The 19937-nt window shown below is 60.3% G+C and overlaps 7 protein-coding genes across 7 annotated transcripts; 2 read left to right on the top strand and 5 right to left on the bottom strand.

Moving 5' to 3' along the window:
* Positions 1-117: 117 nt before the first annotated feature.
* On the bottom strand, positions 118-2925 carry KVR01_002594 (ATP-dependent RNA helicase SUV3). Its single transcript, XM_044792908.1, has 2 exons — positions 2643-2925; positions 118-2591 (listed from the first exon to the last, which is right to left on the bottom strand). The coding sequence occupies exons 1-2, from the start codon at positions 2772-2774 to the stop codon at positions 315-317; spliced, it is 2409 nt and encodes an 802-aa protein (XP_044647609.1). The 5' UTR covers positions 2775-2925; the 3' UTR covers positions 118-314.
* Positions 2926-3050: 125 nt separating this feature from the next.
* On the top strand, positions 3051-5112 carry KVR01_003523 (uncharacterized protein). Its single transcript, XM_044794039.1, has 2 exons — positions 3051-3258; positions 3338-5112. Exons 1-2 carry the CDS (start codon positions 3221-3223, stop codon positions 4005-4007), a joined length of 708 nt encoding a protein of 235 aa, XP_044648538.1. The 5' UTR covers positions 3051-3220; the 3' UTR covers positions 4008-5112.
* On the bottom strand, positions 4475-4741 carry KVR01_003913 (uncharacterized protein; the record flags this gene model as incomplete). Its single annotated transcript, XM_044781460.1, has 1 exon — positions 4475-4741. One exon carries the CDS (start codon positions 4739-4741, stop codon positions 4475-4477), a length of 267 nt encoding a protein of 88 aa, XP_044648928.1.
* A 132-nt stretch (positions 5113-5244) lies between the features above and the next one.
* On the bottom strand, positions 5245-6689 carry KVR01_002848 (uncharacterized protein). Its single transcript, XM_044786005.1, has one exon. The coding sequence runs from the start codon at positions 6591-6593 to the stop codon at positions 5286-5288; it is 1308 nt and encodes a 435-aa protein (XP_044647863.1). The 5' UTR covers positions 6594-6689; the 3' UTR covers positions 5245-5285.
* A 338-nt stretch (positions 6690-7027) lies between these two features.
* Positions 7028-7771, top strand: KVR01_002721 (uncharacterized protein; the record flags this gene model as incomplete). The annotated part of the gene is made up of 2 exons (XM_044786839.1): positions 7028-7480; positions 7535-7771. The coding sequence occupies 2 exons, from the start codon at positions 7028-7030 to the stop codon at positions 7769-7771; spliced, it is 690 nt and encodes a 229-aa protein (XP_044647736.1).
* A 214-nt stretch (positions 7772-7985) lies between these two features.
* Positions 7986-9563, bottom strand: KVR01_002028 (uncharacterized protein; the record flags this gene model as incomplete). Its single annotated transcript, XM_044792539.1, has 1 exon — positions 7986-9563. The coding sequence occupies one exon, from the start codon at positions 9561-9563 to the stop codon at positions 7986-7988; it is 1578 nt and encodes a 525-aa protein (XP_044647043.1).
* Positions 9564-9935: 372 nt separating this feature from the next.
* KVR01_002473 (uncharacterized protein) lies at positions 9936-18746 on the bottom strand. The gene is made up of 3 exons (XM_044793411.1): positions 18316-18746; positions 17900-18198; positions 9936-17803 (listed from the first exon to the last, which is right to left on the bottom strand). The coding sequence occupies exons 1-3, from the start codon at positions 18638-18640 to the stop codon at positions 10484-10486; spliced, it is 7944 nt and encodes a 2647-aa protein (XP_044647488.1). The 5' UTR covers positions 18641-18746; the 3' UTR covers positions 9936-10483.
* Between the last annotated feature and the right edge of the window lie 1191 nt (positions 18747-19937).

The following is a 19937-nucleotide window of genomic DNA, read 5'->3' as shown; positions in this document are numbered from 1 at the left end:
GTCCCGTGGGCAAGAGCCATGGGCTACGACGCATTAGAAGCCCAGGGGTTTCTTGAACTGCTCTCAACTTTGAATCTAGAAAGAAAGGGCCACTCTCATAAAATAACCAGGTCAGGGTATCATGAATTGTGATTCTCATATACAAAATCTAAATATACGTATATGATACAATGCAGGCTCACGCCAGCACTTATCAGTGGTGACCATCTACTCAGGTCTTGCACATACATACATGTAACAGACATGGGCAAGTACCTAGGTGCGCACCCGTTTCCTGACTCCAATTCGACCAAGCGAGGAGAGGAGGGCGAGGCTCATGGGGTAGGGCCATGCGTAGGTGGGATCTGCTCGTCCTTGCCCAAGCCGTTGAGAAGCGGCTCGTCATGGCCCTCCCGTGTCCAGTCGCCGACTGTCTGCTGTTGTGCCTCGGGCTGTACCTCGCGCTTTCCCCGGCGGTCCTCCTCTTCATAGTCCAGCAAAGTTCTGGCCTGGCGTGCCTTCTTGGCAGCCTCCTTCCGTATCTGCTGCACCCGCACCTTTCTGAGCTGGGGCGAGTAGTCGAGGTTGGCCAGGTAGTCGTCGATCTTCTCCTCCACCAGGGCCTTGACGTGGAATGCAAGCGCCTGGCTCTGGAAGATGCCGACGTAGCGGTAACTCAGCCAGAGGTACAGCACCAGGCCTTTGTGCAGGGCCTCCAGGTGTCTCAGGTATTCGACTTTGCCTGCTGGGTAGGTATCGCGGCTGTAGTCCAGTATCTCAAGGTTCATCTCTTTGATGTCAAGCAGGTGGCCGTTTTCGTTGTTCGCCACACATCGCGCCAAGGCCCGCAGTATGTCCTTCATGCCATGATCCTTCAGCGTTGCTGGCGAGGTGAGGAACATCAACCGGTCTTGAATGCTAAGCGGGATGGACTGTAGGTGGTTGGAAATGGCGATATTGTCCCTGAAGTTGCTCATGTGAAAATGCGGCGAAAGCCGAGCGATATCGCGCAGACGAAGGAGTATGAAGGAGAACGGTGTTGCGGGTGGAAAGAAGGACGCAAAGCGCTCGATGAGGAAGGTGGGTGGGAAAATCCCCGCCGTCTGCAGAGGCTCAGCTTCTTTTTCGAAGGAGCCATGGACGACTTCGAGATCGTCATCTTCCAATGTGGTCACGAGGCCTGGTTCTCCCCTCTTCGGAGGAGGTGCTTCTGGCTCAGAAGAAAAATCCCCGCTTGTTACCGGCAACGCCGGCGTGGCAGCGGGGGCCTCAGCTGCCTGCGCTGCAGTCCTGTATCTTCCTGCGCGACCTCCAATCTGCTTGAGCTCCGGTACTGTCAGCGTTCGAACTTTGATGCCGTCGTGCTTGGCGACAGCCTCGAAGACGACCCGCTTGATTTCCAAATTGAGACCCATGCCAATAGCATCGCTTGCAGCCAGGTAGTCGTAGTCATTGTTGGGGTCGTTGAACAGGGCAGCCTGCTGAGCTCTACTTTCGGGGGGCAAGGACCCGTAGACAATAGCACACTTCTTCCCGGTTGACTTCTCGATGCCCGCCTTGAGTGTGTGCAGATTGACTCTCGAGAAGGACACGACCGCGTCGCCTTTCTGCAGGTTTTTGAAACTGCCCTTGAGACTTTCTGTCATGGGCTGCAGGCCGCTGAGACGCTTATATCGGTGGACAATGAGCTCGTCCCCAAGCTTGGCGCATATGTCCTCGATGAGAGGCACAGTCCGCTCTTCGCCACAGAGATGAACCTCTTTGGCCTGGACGCCAAGCAGTGCCTGCGTCCAAGCCCACCCTCGAAATTCATCTCCAATCATCTGGATCTCATCGATCACGGCGACGTCAACACGCTGGTTTAGGGGGGTCATCTCGACCGTACAGCTTGCGAAGTAGCTTTCATCGCCCTCGGGGATCCTCTGCTCCTCCCCGGTGATCAACGCGCAGCGCTTGCCCTTTGCCTTGAACCGTGAGAAGACCTCATGAGCCAGGAGTCGCAGTGGCCCGGCATAGACACCAGTCTTGGCCTCTTCCAACGCTTTCAAGGCGCGGTATGTCTTTCCCGAATTCGTCGGACCGACGTGCAGATGTATCGTTCGCTGCATACTCCTCGTGGCCGGGAACCATTCGTGTGGATAGCGCATATCGGCAATTTTTTCGTGAACAGCGAGGGCCTCTCCTGACAGGTGTTGCCTGACCAGAAAACTGGTGAAAGAGTACTTGATCTCAGTCTGGAGACCCTGGATATCGCCGGTGACGAACGCGTTTCGCCAGCTCCAGAAAAATGGGTTCTCCTGTCTTGAAGTCTGTCCCTTGTGTGCGGCCAAATCAAGAGATTTCTTGATCACGGCTCGGAAGAGATTCGCCTCCTTTTCCACATCTTTGGGGGACTCTATTCCAAGACCCTTTAGGTCTCGGAGATCGCCCGATCGCGCCAGAAATTCAAAACGTGAATTGACCAGTCGCCTGAATCTATCGTATCGTGGCCTATCTTCTCGCTGACGAGGCCGGCGAGCATCGGGGTTGGAGGCATCGCGGTCTTGTTGTGATTCGAGGTCAGAGCGGAGGTGTTGGATTTGTTCCCAGTGGTTCGCAAAGCCACTTCGCAGCTACGGAGTGTTAGCGGTGCGGTCGTTGAGGAAGTGAAATCTCCAGCTCACGTTTTCTCCACCCTTTCCTGACGGGACACTCCGCCATCGTCTCGCCGCAGGGAGAGGGACCGCAAACAGCAACGGGAGGAGGGCGGGCGATCTTCGTTCAAGTGCCCGGGCGGTTCTCCAGAGGGACGTCATGACCGTGTTCTGGGGAGACCCGCGAACACATAGTGCTCCCGGAGAAAGAAAAGGAAAGTGACGACCTCGCGGCGCAAGTCAATGATGCCTCAGCGGTCGCCAGGCTGAGAGTACAGCAACGTGAAGTCTAGGCCCCGAGGCTTTGTCCTCCGAACTTTTTTTGGATTTTGCCGCCCGTCACCGACACCCGGGTCGGGCACTGCCTGCCGCTAATCATGCTACGATCAACCGCTGTCGTCATTGCACGGAGCTCTGCAGCTGCAGCCTTGACCCCTGTTCCGCGTGGCCTAATGACCGCCTCAGTGGGCAATAGCATTGACGAACAACAGCACCAGTCGTCCTCGAATTGTTACAGTCCAGTTCCCACCTTGTCCCCCTCCAAAAGATTCATTTCCGACACAAAGGCCGTATAGCATCTCTCTGCCGGAACAGAAACGACACTCATAATGGCTTCCTCATCGACTCCTGCGACGCCGCTCCTCTAGTACTTATCCCTCCCTCCCTTGGCCTGGCGATGGCTTCAGACCATGCGAGAGAAAACTAACAAGACCCCAAAAACACAGCTCGTGCATCGCCCACAACACCACCATCCTCTCCGAATGCACGACCTCAGCCGCCTCGCAGACGTCCTCCCTCGCGTCCCTGATCCTCCCAAAGATCAACCATGACACGCCGCAGAAGCTGACCTACACGCACGGCAACCACCACATCCACTACATCGCAGAGTCCCCCTCGGAGCACGGCTCGTCCCCGGCCGCGGGGGGGCTCACCTTCCTGGTGGTGGCCGAGTCGTCGCTGGGCCGCCGGATCCCGTTCGGGTACCTGTTTGAGATCCGCAAGCGCTTCCTGGCCCAGTTCCCTGCCGAGTCGACGCAGTTCGACGACCTGCCCAACTACGGGGCGGGTTCCTTCAACTCGGAGCTCAAGACCCTCATGGTCGAGTACGGCACCACGAGCGGCGGCCGCGACGACGCCATCTCCACGGCCCAGCGCGAGATCGACGACGTCCGCGGCATCATGACGCGCAACATCGAGGGCCTGCTCGAGCGCGGCGAGCGCATCGACCTCCTTGTCGACAAGACGGACCGCCTCGGCGGGTCGGCCAGGGAGTTCCGCGTGCGCAGCAGGGGCCTCAAGAGGGAGATGTGGTGGAAGAACGTCAAGCTGATGGCGCTGTTGGTGCTTGTGCTGGTCTTGATCGTGGTGGCCATCATCATTGCTGTCAAGGTCTGATCTGGCTGAGCCTTGTCCCGCGCCGTGTGGTTGCTCCGCCGGCTGTTCAAACACTCTTCGTTTTGTGATTTGGTCTGGGCCTTCTGTTTTTGGTCTCTTGAAGCAGGTACGGCGTTATGGCATGGTTGCATCCGTCAGGGATGGAAAAGGAACTCTCTTTCTTCTACTCAGGTATTATTCTACTGCTCCTAAGCACTTGGTCGCCATGAAGGCAGATTGACGTCCCAGCACAACCGCATTCATTCACTTTGTAGATACCCGCGCCCTCAAAACACGCCTCTTTAGCAGGATTCTGAGTATCAATCCCAAACCCACACAATTCCCATTGCATGCATTGTGTCCTTTCCGTGGGACCACAAAAGCCAAATCTCTCTGCCAATCCTGGCATGTGCGTGCCCACGCCCCCGTAGAATCCCAACCCGCCTTGACCAGCCCTTGCAAAATAAGTTGTGCGCTGTCCTGCCCCGTCACAGCTTCGAAGAATGCGTGGCCTTTACCTGCCCCTCCTGATACACGTAGCCCTGCGCCACTGGGCTCATCGCCAAGACCGGGGCCGGTGTGCCGCCGAAGGCCGGCGGTGGCCTCATGAGCCTCTCGGTGAAGAAGACGGGGTGCCGGCTTGCCGAATCATGATGGGCCGCTCGTTGCGCGTGTCTCTCCCAGGCGGCCTGGAAGGGCGCAACGAGGTTTGGAGGTATGTTTCCAGGCGGCGGTGGTGGTCTGGGCTGGGACATTCCTCTGGCTCGGACGCTGTCCGCGGGAGGGTGGGTAAGTGAGTGGGTGAGTGGGCGAGTGAGTTGGATGGCTGATCAGAGGTTGACGACGCTGGGCGAGGGGGTTCAGAAAAGCTCTTTGGCTTGGTCGAATCTCATGCAATTTGTTGCCTGAGTTCCAGGATATATATGCAGCATCAATATGAAAGGTCAACAGTGCATGTTTGTGAGAGACCGCACATCGCCTTGGTCACTTGAGTGTTGCCGTCCTAGTAGCCCCGCAATCGATGGGCCGCGGTACCGGCATCGTCATCCAGGGCCTACTACCGAGAAGTGTGGCCAGTAGCACTTCTACAAGGCGAAACTGTTGCAAACATGATCGTACTCTAAAATTCGACTTGGAATCTTTTCCAAGAGGTTCAATCTGTTCGATCGGCCTCGGACGTTGGCACAGGCTCCAGGACAGCCGGAATAATCCGGGCGTAACTCCAATGCCGCCGAATTGGACGCAGGATAGACTCTCGTCTCGCTCATAATATCATTCATTGTCTATATATATACCGAATTATTGCACAGCTTTGTGCCCGAGCTTGGCCTTTCTGAACTTGGCCCTCTTGTCAGCATCTTTCTCCTTCTCCTTCTCCTTGGCCTTCCCCTTCTTGATAGTCTCGACCAATGCCTCGATCTCTTCTGCCCTCTGTCTCCTCTCCTGCTCGGCCTTTTCGCTCTTCTCCTTCTCCTCGCGCGCCTTCTTCTCCTGCGCCCTCTTTTGCGCCGCCAACTTCTCGACCGTCTCCACGAGCTTATCGCTCGACTCCCACAGCTTTTTCGCAACCTCTTCGTCCTTGATATCTGTCCTGGCACAGTCCACCTCGATGCATTCCTTGAATATCTTGCCGCCCGGGTCCCTGATGACGCTGCCGTCGAAAGCCCCAAAGAGCAGAGACTGTGCGGCCATGAAGGGGCTCTTGAGGAAAATCCACGACAGAAAGTAGGATAGCAGGTAGATGAACAGCCCCCACAGGGAGCCCCTAGTCATCCACCTCCTCATGCCCGGCGTCCTGGCGAACCCGGGGTCCACGAAGACCACCTTTGCGTTCATGGGCAGGCCGTCAGGCCTCTTGTAGGCGTCCAAGTGCTTCTGGAAGGCCTGGCCAAACGTCATGAGCGCCAGCTTGCTGGTCGCGTACGCGGCGGCCGGCGTCCACCCCTTCTTGTCGAGCGCGTGGGCCTGGGCGTCCCGCAGCGGCGGCGAACGGATGTAGCTCGAGCAGGTGGCGAGGATGACGCGGACGTCGCGGTCGAAGGGCTGTGCCTTGATCGCCGGGCTGAGGATGGCCAGCAGGTGGTAGTTGGCGAGGTAGTTGATCATCCAGGTGAGCTCGACGCCCTCGGGGGTCTCCTGGCGCTTCCCGCCCGGCGGGGTGAGGGTGGCGGCGCAGCAGATGACCATGTCGAGGCGGCGGGGCGGGGCGTTGTCGATCCACTTGGTGGCGAACTGGCGCACGCTGTGCAGGTCGGCCAGGTCGACCTGCTCGGCGTAGATGAGCTGGTTGTTCGTGCGGGAGCGCAGGTCGTCGATGTACTCGACCAGGAAGGGGTCCGAGGGCGGCTGCTGGGTGAGCAGGCACAGCTGGGCGCCGCGCTGGGCCAGCTCCAGGGCCAGGGCGGCGCCGACGCCCGACGTGCCGCCCGTCATGATGACCACGCGGCCGTGCATGTTGCGCTCGGTGAGGTTCAGGGCGCCGTTGAAGTAGCGCTTGGTGATGGCGAGGGCGCCCAGGGCCCCCGTGACCCCGGCGAGCTTCCACGGGTCGGGGAACCACTCCGGCAGGCCATAGTTGTAGACGTGGACGATGAACGGGAACGGCATGTTTGGCACTGCTGGTTACCGCCGTGTCATGCCGGTCGTTCGTGGTTGAGGTCGGTGGTCAGGATAGGTAATAGGGGCTGAGAGAGTGAACAGCTCTGCTCAATGAGGCCCCGATGGGAAACACGAATTCCATGTGCCTGTTGCGTCAGGGGCCCAAATTGGGCAGCCCCACTGGACAGGGGCCATGCACCTGGACCCAGGGCTTCGGTTCCTGCCGCAGGTGACGGGACTTGGACTAGCGGCTGCTACACAGTACTTTGTAGACCTTGGCGCCGGTAGGCTTCCACTTCATCAACTTCTTGGTCAGATTGCTCAGCCATTTTGCCTTCTTGTTTTGGCCATAGACGCCGGGGGTTTCCACAAATGTCCCGGCGCCCGAACACAAAAGGAGGAGTCTTGCCATCGAAACACCATTCGTCCACCACTCTGTCAAGATGTCGGCAGACGAAAGGGATGACTTGGACGACCTGGCCGACTTGGACGATGTGCCACTCCAACACAAGAAACCCTTCGGCTCGGGATTAAGGCGCAATGAGATCAAATTCGTTCCCGCCTCGAACGAAGACCCAGAGGTGGCGAAGCAGCAAAAAACAAAGTCAAACGGCCAGTCGATCAGTGACTTCTACCTAAATATGGTCCTGAAAAAGCCGGCGTCTACAGCAGCCACCACGGACAAGGAGACAGCCAAAGCCCCCGTGTGCGAAATATGCAGTATGCCGGTTTCTGGCGCGGCAGACGACAATACAGGTAGCGGGACTACCACCGCCAGCAGCAGCAGCAACAACCGGAGACTAGCCGGGCCCCATGAGGCCTCGATAGCCCACCAGGTGTGTCTGGCTCACTCGCACCCGCCGTCGGCGCTCGACCGCTCGCGCATGGGCCTGACGGTTCTCGCAGCGCAGGGTTGAGACCCGGACTCCAGGGCGGGTTCGGGTCTTGAGGGCCAGGGCACCCAGTACCCCGTAAAGGTGAAGCCCAAGGAAGACCGGCTCGGCGTGGGCGTCGTGGTGCCTAAGGGTGGTGGTGGTCCCGCGAAGAAGCAGCGGGAGGGGCCCAAGTTGTTGGATGCCAAGAAGGTCCGGAAGATGGCCGCTGAGGACCGGAAGCGGGCTGATAAGTTACAGCGGGAGTTGTTCGGGAGGGTTGACCTTGATAAGTATTTGGGACCTGGCGCGTAGCTCGGTCTGGTATCTGTTCTTTCCGGACGGGAGGAGGGAGAGCGGGACGGGTCTTGAGGCAGCAGATACAGTCGAGGGCACTAAATGGTTTTAACGGTTTTCGAAGGAGTAACATTAGACGGATGGATGGATATTAAGATACCCCTATTAGAAAATTACAGGATCTACGTGAGGTTCTGTGCTACGCAAGTAGCAGAAAAGCACGTCCATGCCTTCAGAAACATAACCATGTTCCAACCCTCTTGCCCCTCCCTTTCCAGCCGTCCTCCTCAGGCTCCATGTCTTCCTTCGTATACACATCCGTGACTAGATCCATCTCATGCGCCTTCCTGAACTTGGTCTTCTTGACCAGCTTCCAGACGATAATCATGAGCGCGAAGACGGGCAGCTCGATGTAGTAGCTGACAAAGTCGACGGGGCTGAAGCCGCCCTTGAAGCTGCTCCAGCCCTGCACGAGGACGAGGAAGCTGTTGAGCACGACGGCGATGATGGGGCCCCAGGGGTACGTCCAGTTCTTGAAGGGCAGGAGATGCTCCTTCCCCTGGGCCTTCAGGCCGGCGCGGAAGCGCAGCGAGGCGATGCCGATGCAGATCCACGACAACTGGTTCGAGACGCCGACGATGTTCTGCAGCCACGTCCAGAGCTGGCCGGCACCGATAAAGGAAGCGCCGAAAAGCAGGCCCGAGATGAGGCTCGTGGTCAGCACAGCGACCCAGGGCACCTGGAACCGCGTGAGGGAGGTGAAGATGGCCGGGGCGTGGCCGTTGGCGCCCAGGGTGTACAGGAGCCTGGACCCGGCGAAAAGGGCGTGGTTGCCGGCCGAGATGACGCTGGTGAGGATCACGGCGTTGACGAATGAGCCGGCGACCTTGGATCCGGCCATGGTGAAGGCGATGGTAAAAGGGGACGTGTGAGTGGACTTTGTGTTGAGGTCCGGGTAGTTGTAGGGGACATTGAGGCCGATCATGAGGGCCGAGAGGATATAGAAGAGCAGGATTCGCCAGAAGACGTTCTTGACAACGCGGGGCAGCACGCGGGCAGGGTCGCGCGTCTCTCCGGCCGTGATGGCGATGGACTCGGTGCCTCCATAGGCGAAAGACGCCGTCACAAAGACAGATGCGAACCCGCCAATGCCGCCGACAAATGGTGCATCTCCGATGTGCCAGTTCCGACCGCCGATATAATCATGGGCCGTGTTGCCTCCGACGTTGACGGCTATGCTCAGGATTATAAAGATAATCACAGTCACGACCTTGAGGAGGCTGAGCCAGTACTCAAGCTCGCCGTAGGCCTTGACGTTGATGATGTTGGCCAAAACAAGTATAACCCACACAATCAGACCCAGCGCATACCAGGGGAACGAGTCGGTCCAGTACTGCAGGAGGAGCTGCAGGGCAACCAGGTCGGCGGCGGTGGACACGGCATCGTTGAACCAGTAATTCCAGGTGAGCGCGAACCCGAACGCATCGTCGACATAACGGCCGGCAAAGGTGCAGAAGGAGCCGGCGACGGGCACGAAGGCGGCCATCTCGCCCAGGCACAGCATCGTCGTAAAGACAATGGCCCCGATGATGGCGTAGCAGATGAGCAGCGAGGCCGGGCCGCCCGTGGCCAGTGCCTTGCCGGTGCCCAGGAAGAGACCCGTGCCAATGGTGCCGCCGATGGCGATCATCTGCACCTGCCGCGCCGAGAGGGCTCGGCGGAGCTTGTCCTCGTTGACATGGCCGTGGTGGTCGCTGAGCGAGGCGGGCGCCGCCTCATGGTCGTATGCACCTTTCTCCTGGTCCGACATGTTCAAACATCAACCGGCCGGCGGAGGAGCGCAATGGTGGTGCAGGAGGGGGGTTTAGGAGCAAGGCGGCACAAGGGCTACCGTGGCGACGACAAGCGCCGCATTTTTGGAGGATGCCCTCATGATTTTGGGGTGTCTTATAAGGCGTCGTTGCGCATAGTGATGTCAAAGTCTCTGCTCGAGCACGCCATCGCATTCAGAGCCAATTACTGCTGTGTCTGACTAGGAGTTGGGTGATGGAGTGGCATATCTAGAAGGTGTCAAGACCAGCTAAACCGTTACAGGCTAGGGCCATTTTCAACTGGGGAATTCCATGACCAATTCTACATGGTGCCTGACATGTCGCCTCGACTTTGGCTCAGCAACAGAAACGGTTCAGCAAGTTTTGTCCTTCAAAGATATTCACTCGCACATTCGAAAAGGCAATTTGTATTAGCTAACTATTCGTCTCATTCAGGATTTTACTTTCTTGAATATTCAGCAAGTAGAGGCCAGCCGCGTAACACAAATACCGTGAGAATTGTGGCTGCTCAACTATCGCGGACACCGCATTTACTGACTCAGTGGATTGCCTCGAAAGACAATGTTTTTTGATCAAAGAATCCACAGTTTTCACATTAGCGACAGTCTATCGGATTGTGACAACGGCCACCTTCAAAATATTGTCTGCCGAGGTCGGTATGTTTGGCACTCTATCTGGCAGGATCTGATGATGATATGACTTCTGATTCACCAAACAGAAACCTGATGGCTTGACTCATTTCCTTATCACCCATATCATCCACTCAAACCTGGACAAAAGTCCTTGGTAGTCGATGCGCTGCTTAAGTGGCTGAACTTGGCTTAATACCACAGAGGTCTGAAGTTTAACGATGCTGATAAAAATGCATTATACACGCTCCACGCCATGCTCCTTGCCCTTACTCGGGCTTACTAGCAACTTTAACAAACTTGCTTCCCTTGGCAATATCACCACTGAGAACCTCCAAGCTCTTGTTGCCCATGATCTCCAACACGGAAATCTCGGACCCACACTCACTGGCAAGATAATTCCTGATCTCCATGGCCACCAGCGAATCCACGCCATACGCGTGGATGGGCTTGCCAACGTCAATATCCGGCTCCGCAATGCGCATCGTGCGGCTCAGCCTCTTCACCAGCGCGTCACAGATCACCTCGGCCGCGGCCTCGGGGCTCTCGGCGAACTTGAGCGCATTCGTCACCGACACGGCGCCGTCCTGGTCCGCCGCGCCGTCCGCCGCGCCGCCCGACTCGCCGCCCGCCGACCGCAGCTGCCGGAACAGCGGCGACTTGATGAAGGTCGGCTCGGGCAGGCCGCGCTCCTTGAAGACGGACAGCGGCGCCAGGCCCACGCCGATCTGCGGCTGGCCCCTGGAGCCCGCGCGCTCGGCGTCGAGGTGGAACTCGACCAGGCTGAGGAACTCGTCCTCGCGGATGCCGTCGTGCGCGAAGAAGAACAGCGGGTTCTTATTGAGCGTCTCCTGGTTCTCGGCGACGAAGCCCACGCTCAGGATGTTACACAGGTCGATACACGTCGCCGCCAGGCCCTGCGACCGCCGGTGGATGGCGAGCGCGTCCTGGAACGTGTTGCCCGCCGCGTAGTTGGACTGGCCGCGGTTGCCGACCAGCCCTGCGACACTGCCCAGCATCACGAAGAAGTCCATGTCCCTGGGCAGGTGCTTGTGCAGGTTCCACGTGCCCTGGACCTTGGGGCCCAGGCACTCCTCCCACTGCGCGTGCGACATGAACTCGAACGCCGAGTCGCGCAGCTGCATCGCGCCCTGGATCACACCTGCGATGCGTGGGAAGCCCAGGCGTGTGATCTCGGCCAGGGCTGCCGCCAGCTGCGCCTCGTCGCCGACGTTGCACTTGAGCGCCGTCGCCCGCACGCCAAGGGCTGTCAGCTCGTCGAGCAGCTCGCGCGTCGTCGGGGCGTCGGCGCCGCCGCGGGAGAGGAAAACCAGGTTCTTGGCTCCTTGCGCCGGCGCGGCCATCCACTTGGCGATGGATCGTCCGAGACCGCCTGCGCCGCCGGGCAGCAGGTAGGTCGCGTCTGGCCTCAGGCGTGTGGGCGCCGGGGGCTTGGGGGTGACCTTGACGATGTCCTCAGGGTGTGCGGTGAGGACGAGCTTGCCTATGTGCTTGCCCTGCTGGAGGATTCGGAAGGCGTCTTCCATCTCAGAAAAGGGGTGGATGTTGAGCGGCTTGCAGGCGTGGAGCTTGCCGGAGGCGTGCAGGTCGATGACGGAGTGCATCATCTGCGAGGTCAGCGGGCGCGCCATGGTGGCTATCTGGGCGAGGTCAACCGCGGTGAACGTGGCACAGCGGCTGAAGGGGAGCATGTCGATCTTGCTGTTGGCCATGATGTCGCGTTTACCAATCTCGACGAAGCGCCCGAACATGGCTATGCAGTTGAAGGATGCGCGCAGTGCTTCTCCTGAGAGGGAGTTTACGATCACGTCGACGCCCTTGCCCTCAGTCATCCGCATGATGCCGTCTGCGAAGGACAGATCACGGCTACTAAAGATGCAGTCCTCAGAAAGCCCATACTCCTCCACCAGCAGCTTTCTCTTCTCGTGCGAGGATACGGTCGCGTAGACCTTGGCACCTATGTGCTTGGCCAGCTGGATCACGGCCTGACCTGTACCGCCAGCTGCGGCGTGGACGAGGATGGACTCGCCCGCTTTCAGACGGGCTACCTCATAGAGACAGAAGTATGCCGTCACGAAGACGACAGGGATACTGGCGGCCTCCTCGAACGACATGCGGTCGGGAATCTTGACCAGAAGGTCCTGAGGCACTCTTGTACGGTTCTGGAGGCAGTTGTTGTCGCCGTTCCAGACCAGGACGACACGGTCGCCCACCTTGACGTCCGTCACCTCGGAGCCGACGTGAGTGACAACACCGGCGCCCTCGTAACCGAGGATGTTGTTCACCAGCTCGCCCATAGCCACCATGACGTCGCGGAAGTTCAAGCCCGCCGCCTTGATATCCACCTGGACCTCGTTGCCCTTGAGGGGCTGCTCCGCGCCCGGCCAGTCGATGAAGTGCAGCTTGTCCAGGCGTCCCGGCGCCGAGGTGTAGAGCTTCAGGCTGCGGTCTGGGTCAGCACCAAACTCCTGCAGCTGAGGCTGGAGCACAGTCGTCCTCTTTGCGATGAAGTCGTTGACGGGGGGAGCAGCGACGATCCGGGCCGTCTGGATGAAGCCGCCGTCAGCACCACCGACTGCGTTGACAAGGTAGTCTGCGTGGCGATCTGGCGAGAAGGAGGACCCGGCGAAATGATGCTTGAAGATCTTGACGACGCTGGGAACAACGAGCGAGGTCTCGCCAGAGGCCAGGTGCAGGATCAGCAGGTCCGAGCCGTCCAGGTCTCTCTCCCAGCGCACGGTGCGAAGCAGGCCGGATATCAGGCCCATGTGTGGGTTCTCGTATGGATCAAGCGTGAGCCACAGCAGACCTCCAGCTGTGCACAACAGCTGGCGCAGCAGATCGAACTCGCCTTCGCTGAAGGACGATGCGAGGAAGGGCGCGGTGGTCTCCATTGCCACAATACAAGCTGTGTTCTTCAGGCTGTGCTGGGCCAGGTCGGCGAAACGGACGATGCTCACGGGCTTTTCCGTCACATTCCCAAGAGCAGAGGCCATGGCATCTGCCAGGGCGATGTCCTCGGGCGTCGTGTGCGCGATCACAAACACCCGGCTGATGGCATCGTCCTCGTCGAGCTGGTTGCTGGCGTCTTCCTCCTCCGGCCGCGTGGCCACGATCATGCTCTGCACGTGTTGGTCGTCGTTCAGCGAGTCCTTGAGCTCCAGGACATTGTCGGCGAAGCCGGCCTTGCGCAGCACCTGCTCCCACCCCTTTCCGTCCAGCAGCGGGCCCCAGGGGCGGAAGTCCTCCTTGCCCGCCCACCAGCCCGCAAGCATGCCGAACACCAGGGGGGACTCGAGGCACCAGATCTCGGTGGTCTCCTGGAGGAAGACCTTTCCGCCGGGCTTCAGCAGGCTGTTGACGCGGGTCATGGTCTGGGTGATATCCGAGGTCGCGTGCAGACAGTTGGCCGCGATGATGAGGTCGTACGAGGCCAGGTCGAAGCCCTGCTCCTCGACGTCCCGGTCAATGTCCAACGTCTTGAACTCGATCACGCCACCAGCCTTCCACTTGCCAAACTTGGTGGCGGCGGTCTCGAAGAAGCTTGGGCTGATGTCCGTGTACGTGTACTTGAGCAGGCGGGAGTCTCCGATGATCCGGGTGCCGTTGGGGCAGACGGCCTCGAGGATACTGGTCGTGGTACCACCCGTTCCGGCACCAATCTCGAGCACCTTGAGATCTGCGCCCCGCTTGTGGCTGAGCGTGCCAGCATATGCTCCCATCAGGGTGTGGATCTTCTGGGTTCCAATGGCGACCCGGTAGACGCGCTCAAGCATGTCGTCCATGCCGAACAGCAGGTGCAGCCCGTCGACGTCGCCGCGGAGGATGGGTGCAATGTTGCGGCCCATGCGGCAGATCATGACGGCTTCGGGGTGGCCTGATGCCTCATACTCGGCAAGGAACTTTTCGCGCGCCGCAGCGTCTTCCACAATGGCCGCCCACGAGGCGTCCTGGCTGATCACCTTGTTGTTCTTGTAGTGGTCGACGATGAGACGCAGCCAGCGTAGGTACTTCTGCATGTGCTCAGGCAGTGCCTTCTCGTCCGCAAGCGGCCGGGCCTCGAGGTCCTTGACGGCCTCGATGATCCAGATGGCGCACGCCAGCTGTACGTCCCAGAGCGTCTTCACATTTCTCTCCTCGAGCTCCGGCGTCTCCAGTGGCTTCAGGGCGGAGCGGATGCAGGCCTCTGCCTCGCCGCTCGCCTCCAGGATGTCCACATCCGGCTTCCAGTCCAGGTTGAAGCAGATCTCCCGCACGTCACTGGCCGAGTCGCCCGCAGTCGTGCTCTCCTGCAGCGGCACGGTCTCGATGCCGCGCATCACGATCCTGGCGGGGTTGTCAGCCTCGGCGTTGGTGCTCCAGGCCGTGATGTCCGCCTCGGCCCTCTTGTGGCCGACACGGCCGGCCACGGCGTGCACGGTGAGCTCCGAGCCGGGCTGGGCCTCGATGTCGGCGCTGACCCAGACGCTGCGCATGGCGACGGGCACCATGGGCTCCGTCAGGCGGCCGGTGGAGGCCTGCAGGGCGAAGACGAAGGAGTGCAGGATGCTGTCGAACACGGGCGGGTGGATCACGGAGTCGGCGAGCGCGCGGGCGGGCATCGCCGTGGCCAGGTCGGGGATGCGGACGGTGGCGAGGGCCTGGCCGCGGGCCTTGTCGTCGCCGTTGGAGTGGACGCTGGTGATGTTGCGGAACATGGGCCCGAAGCCGAGGCCGATGCGCTCGAGCTCGGCGTACTTGCTGGCGAGGGCCTCTGTCTGCGGCGCGGTGCAGGCCTCGGTCACGGCGGCCAGCAGCTCGCTGTACTTCTGGCGGCGGGCCCTCTCCTCGCGGCCGCCGTCGATGACGCCGGTGGTGGTGGAGGCGTCGGTCTCGGCCGAGATCTGGCCGCGGCTGTGCTCGAGCCACGAGTCGTCGTGGGCGCTGAAGGAGGTGACCTTCCACTCCCACCACAGGCTGCTGTCTGACTGGCGCGACTCGGTGACGCGCCGCATGGAGAACATGGTCTCGGTGTGCTCGTCCTCGCTGACCTGCAGCGCCCGCGAGATGCTCACGTCGCGCAGGTTGAAGCCGGTGGGCACCTCGCCCCTGTCGCTGTACAGCTGGCGCACCGCCTCGATGGCCATCACCAGGTACGTGACGCCGGCGACGACGATGCTGTCCGTGACCTTGTGGTCCCGCAGCCAGGGGACCTCGGGCACGCGGAGGTGGTTGCGCCACCTGGGGGCCTCGGGGTCCCAGTCTCGCACGGGGGCGCCCAGGACGTCGTGCCGGGCGTGCTTGCGGAAGCGCCATGCGCGGCTGCTGCGGGATTCCAGCCACGAGTGCGTCTCCTTTGCGTGGTGGAAGGGGTACGGCGGCAGGTCGACGAGCATGGCGTCCCTGCTGCCGCTGCCGTTGACCTTGGCGAGGTCGATGGGCAGGCCCGCCGCGGCGAGGGCACCGACTGCCTGCAGCGTGGTGGCGCTCGCGTTCTTGCCGCGGGTCAGGACGGACACGTAGCGCAGGGCCTTGTAGTTGGCGTCGTCGAGCACGGCGTCCCGGGCAGCAGCCTGCAGGGCGCCGTGCGGGCCGACCTCGACGAGGTGCGACACGGGCAGCTCTGCGCCGCCGCCGACCTTGAGCTGCTTCTTGGCGACGTTGGAGGCGCACAGGGCCACGAGCGCCTGCGAGAACCGGACCGGCGACACGAGGTTCTGCACCCAGTAGTCGGCCTTGGTCATCTCGCCGGTGGCGACGAGGCCGCCCGTGACGGACGACACGACCTGCACATCATCCGGCTTGTTGTCCGCCGCGCGCAGCTCGCCCATCAGCGAGCGGTACTCGTCCGACACGGGCACCATGTGGCTCGAGTGGTACGCCCTCGCCACCCGCAGCTTCCGGGCGAACAGCTTCTTGCCGCTGGCGACCTCGACCATCGCGTCGACCTTGGCCTCGTCTCCCGAGATGGTCAGGCTGTGGGGCGAGTTGTAGCAGGCGATGACCAGCTCGCCCTCGGCGCCCAGCTTCTCGTTGACCTGCGCCATGAGCGGCGCCGCCTCGTCCGCCGTGCACCCGATGGCCATCATGGCCCCGCGGATGTTGTCTGCCGCCGGCTTTGCGCTGACCACACCACGGCAGTACGCCACCTTCCACGCCGACTCGCGGTCCAGCGCCCCCGCCGCGTACGCAGCCCCGATCTCGCCGCTCGAGTGCCCGACCACCCGCTTGGGCGCCAGGTTCCAGCTGGCCAGCAGGTCCACCAGGGCCACCTGCAGCACGGTGCACAGCGTCTGCGAGTACAGCGGCTGGTCGATCCTGGTGGTCTGCGCGTCGCGCTGCGTGAGCTCCTCCAGCACGCTGAACCCGCTGCCGAGCGTGTTGGAGATGAACCGGTCGGCCTCGGCGACGCTCTCCCGGAACACGTCGAAGGCGAGCAGCTCCCGGCCCATTGCGAACCACTGTGCGCCCTGGCCCGTGAAGATGAAGCCCGCCGCCGGCTTGGTGGCCTTGCCCGGGCGCACCGCACTGCTGCTGGTGATGGGATCGGCGAGTGCGGCGAGGAGGGACTCGGCTGAGTCGGCCGTGACGGCGAGGCGCCAGGACAGGCGTGACCGCCGCTCTGAGAGTGTCGTGGCGAGGCTGGAGAGGTAGGTGTCGTCCACCGTCTGCTTCTGCAGGTGCTCCGCGAGGCTGGCCAGGACCCGCGGGATGCCGTCTTGTTCGTTGGCCGAGAACAAGAAGATCCTGTGGCGTGCCGCGGCTCCTGAGTCCCCATCTGCCGAGGGGGCCTCGAGTGCCGGAGTGCATGTGCTCGATCTTGTCTTATGCAGGTGGGCGCTGTCGCCAAGGCCCAGCCGGTCGAGGTAACTCTTCGCATCGTCCATCACCAGGTGGGCGTTGGTGCCTCCGAACCCGAAACTGTTGATACTCGCCCGGCGCACCCCCGAGGGACCTGCCTCGAACGGCGTCGGGGCCAGGGGCAGCTTGAGGCCCCATCTCTCGATTGGTATCCTGGGGTTGATCTTCTCAAAGTTGGTGTTTGGCGGTATCACGCCGTTTTCCAGCACCAGCACCGTCTTGATCACCTGGGCCATGCCAGACGCCGCCTCCAGGTGGCCAATGTTCGTCTTGACGGTGCCGATGTGCAGCGGCGGCCGCTCTGCTGCCTTGGGCCCCCCGCGCTGGAACACGGCCGCGATGGCGCCAGCCTCGGTTGGGTCGCCCGCCGGCGTGCCCGTGAAGTGGCCCTCGAGGAAGCGCGTGTCGTCCATGTCAAGGCCGTTGCGCGCGTACACGTCACGCATGAGTCGCTCCTGCGCCGGCTTGCTTGGCAGCGTGATGCCGCCCGTGCCGCGCCCGTCCGAGTTGACGCCCGTGCCGCGCAGCACCGCGCGGATCACGTTGCCGTCGCGGATGGCTGCCGCCACGGGCTTGAGGATCAGCGTGCCCACGCCCTCGCCGCGCCCGTAGCCGTTGGCCCGCGAGTCCAGCGAGTAGCACTTTCCGTCCGGAGACACCATGCCGAGGCCGCTGGCCCGGAACATGAACTCGGGCGACTCGATTATGTTGACGCCGGTGATGATGGACTAACGGGGATGGGTCAGCAAGTTTGCCCTGTCATGATGTCCCTGGGTACCTAGGTATTCCACCGCCGTGGCTGCTGGTTCCGGGACGCAACTTACCATGTCGCTGAGCCCGGCCCGCAGGTCCTGGGCTCCTGTGTGCAACGCTACGATACTGCTTGAGCATGCTGTGTCGAGTGTGAAACTGGCGCCTCTCAGGTCGTAGAACCAGCTTATCCGCGCCGCCAGGATGGCTGCGCTGGTGCCGATGGGCTTGTATTTTTGAGACACGTCCGGGTCCTCTTGCAGTATGGACCTCACGTCGTCTGTAAACTGACCCGCAAACACGCTGGTGTTGCTGCCTTTCATGTCCTCTAGCCGGAGGCCTGCGCTCTCCATTGCCTCGTACACATTCTCCACTGCAGGTTTGTGTGGTGAGCTTTCTTTGCTACAGTTTCAATCTTGTTTGTTGTGCGACTATCCCCTAGGCAGGATGCGCGCTACTGGGTCTCAAGTGCTTGCAAAAGAATACGTACTGACTACCCGCTGCTGGAGATCCATCGTCTCCGTTTCTGTGCGGGTGATGTTGAAGAAGGCGGCGTCGAACTGCTTGCCGTTCTGCTCGCCATCGCGCAGGAAGTGTCCCCCCTTTACGATATTACTCCCTGCGCGCTCCTGGGATGGGTGGTAATGTGCTTCTTGGTTCCATCTTGTTGCTGGGATTTCTGACCAGGCGGACTTGCCTTCCATCAGCAAGTCCCATAGTTTTGATGGGCTGGTGGCGTCCCCAGGGAAGCGACATGCCATGCCAATGATGGCGACGTCGTTGTCCAGACTGGGAATAGGATCGGTGGACCCCATCGTGACGTCTTAGGAGTGATGCTCTTCAAATGTTTTGCGCAAGGGGTTGAGAAAGTGAGGGAGTGAGGCTAGGTGGTTGAGCACCGAATGTCAATGATTACCACTGAGAAGTCATCTAAAGTCCAGAACGGGCGGTATTCACCCTGTTGTCAAAATCACAGGGCACTATATCAACATAAACTCACGATCGCCCTCTCTGGATAGATACGATCAGATGACTCAGCAGCAAGCGGCTCTCCCACATGTTGCCAAGTGTACATCCTCCGAAGTTATCGCTGCTCCGTGTCATATCATCGACCCATGTCTACCTAATTTCACCGAAGATTCGGCAGCGGCGCGCGGTCTGCTGAGGTGGTGAAGCCCACAAAATCCGGCGAGTCATTGCCGCATCTCCGCCTTGTCAGCCTTGTTTAGGCTTAGGCGCCTGGGGCTCACCAGGTCGGACCCATCTTACCTGACTCTGGGGAAAGCGGGACCCCAGAATACTCTCGGTCCGACTGCGAGCAGTTTGAGCTTAAATGTCACTAGTACCCCACAAGTCGATGTATAAAAGGACCCCTGAGCACCAGTGGTGGTGTGGGGATCGTGATGATCGTATCCACCGGCCTCATGTGAGGAAGACGGTGGAAAGCTTGTCATAATGCTTGCTAGTTTCTCGAAGTCAATTGGATGGGCTGCGAGGCTTCCCATGGTCCCAAAACAGGAGGCGTGGATGTACAACCTGGGCGCGCTCGACTTCCGCGGGATAAAACTAACTCCGCGCAGGTAGGCGGTATCTCTACAAACATGACAGGGCTACCTAGAAAGTCAACGGAGGTTGATCGAGGCTGCGCATGAGACATAGTGGACCACACGAAAGTGCGGCATTTAAGGGGACTCGGGCTACCACAGTACGTGTGGCTGTCATTATGCTGTATGTGGTTGGTTTACTGTATTATTTTCACCGGACACAGTTTGACCCGCCAAAGGCTTTCAAAGTCAATACCTTGGTGAAACTTTGCAACTATAGCCCGAAGGTCCGAAAGCAGCAACTGAGTCTCTCACCAAGAACACATTCGGCAATCTGTAAACATGCCTATACGGATTCTATGTCTGCACGGCAGGGGTTCTAATACCGAGGTGGGCAATCCTGATGCATCTTGATCGCCTGTAGCGCAGCACCAAAATAACTGACAGATGCTTTCTCGCTCTTGTAGATCTTCCGCATGCAGACGGCAGGCATACGGAGTCAGCTAGAGCCAGAATATGAGTTTGAATTTGTGGAGGGCCGATGGCCTCACTTGGAAGGCAACTGGTC

The sequence above is a fragment of the Diaporthe batatas genome (genome assembly GCF_019321695.1).
Source record: "Diaporthe batatas strain CRI 302-4 chromosome Unknown Contig00003, whole genome shotgun sequence".
Classification (NCBI taxonomy): Eukaryota; Fungi; Ascomycota; class Sordariomycetes; order Diaporthales; family Diaporthaceae; genus Diaporthe; species Diaporthe batatas.
The sequence above is the reverse complement of the archived record's forward strand: the minus strand, read 5'-3'. Positions and strand labels throughout refer to the sequence as shown.

Bases quoted from the DNA above. Each gene is read 5' to 3' on its own strand.
- KVR01_003523 (XM_044794039.1), top strand. From the start codon at position 3,221: ATGGCTTCCTCATCGACTCCTGCGACGCCGCTCCTCTA. The intron at 3,259-3,337 runs GTACTTATCCCT...CCAAAAACACAG, and splicing joins CCTGCGACGCCGCTCCTCTA to CTCGTGCATCGCCCACAACA.
- KVR01_002473 (XM_044793411.1), bottom strand. From the start codon at position 18,640: ATGGGGTCCACCGATCCTATTCCCAGTCTGGACAACGACGTCGCCATC. The intron at 18,199-18,315 runs GTACGTATTCTT...ACAAACCTGCAG, and splicing joins TCTCCAGCAGCGGGTAGTCA to TGGAGAATGTGTACGAGGCA. The intron at 17,804-17,899 runs GTAAGTTGCGTC...CATCCCCGTTAG, and splicing joins GGGCCGGGCTCAGCGACATG to TCCATCATCACCGGCGTCAA.
- KVR01_002594 (XM_044792908.1), bottom strand. From the start codon at position 2,774: ATGACGTCCCTCTGGAGAACCGCCCGGGCACTTGAACGAAGATCGCCC. The intron at 2,592-2,642 runs GTGAGCTGGAGA...AACACTCCGTAG, and splicing joins CAGGAAAGGGTGGAGAAAAC to CTGCGAAGTGGCTTTGCGAA.
- KVR01_002848 (XM_044786005.1), bottom strand. From the start codon at position 6,593: ATGCCGTTCCCGTTCATCGTCCACGTCTACAACTATGGCCTGCCGGAG.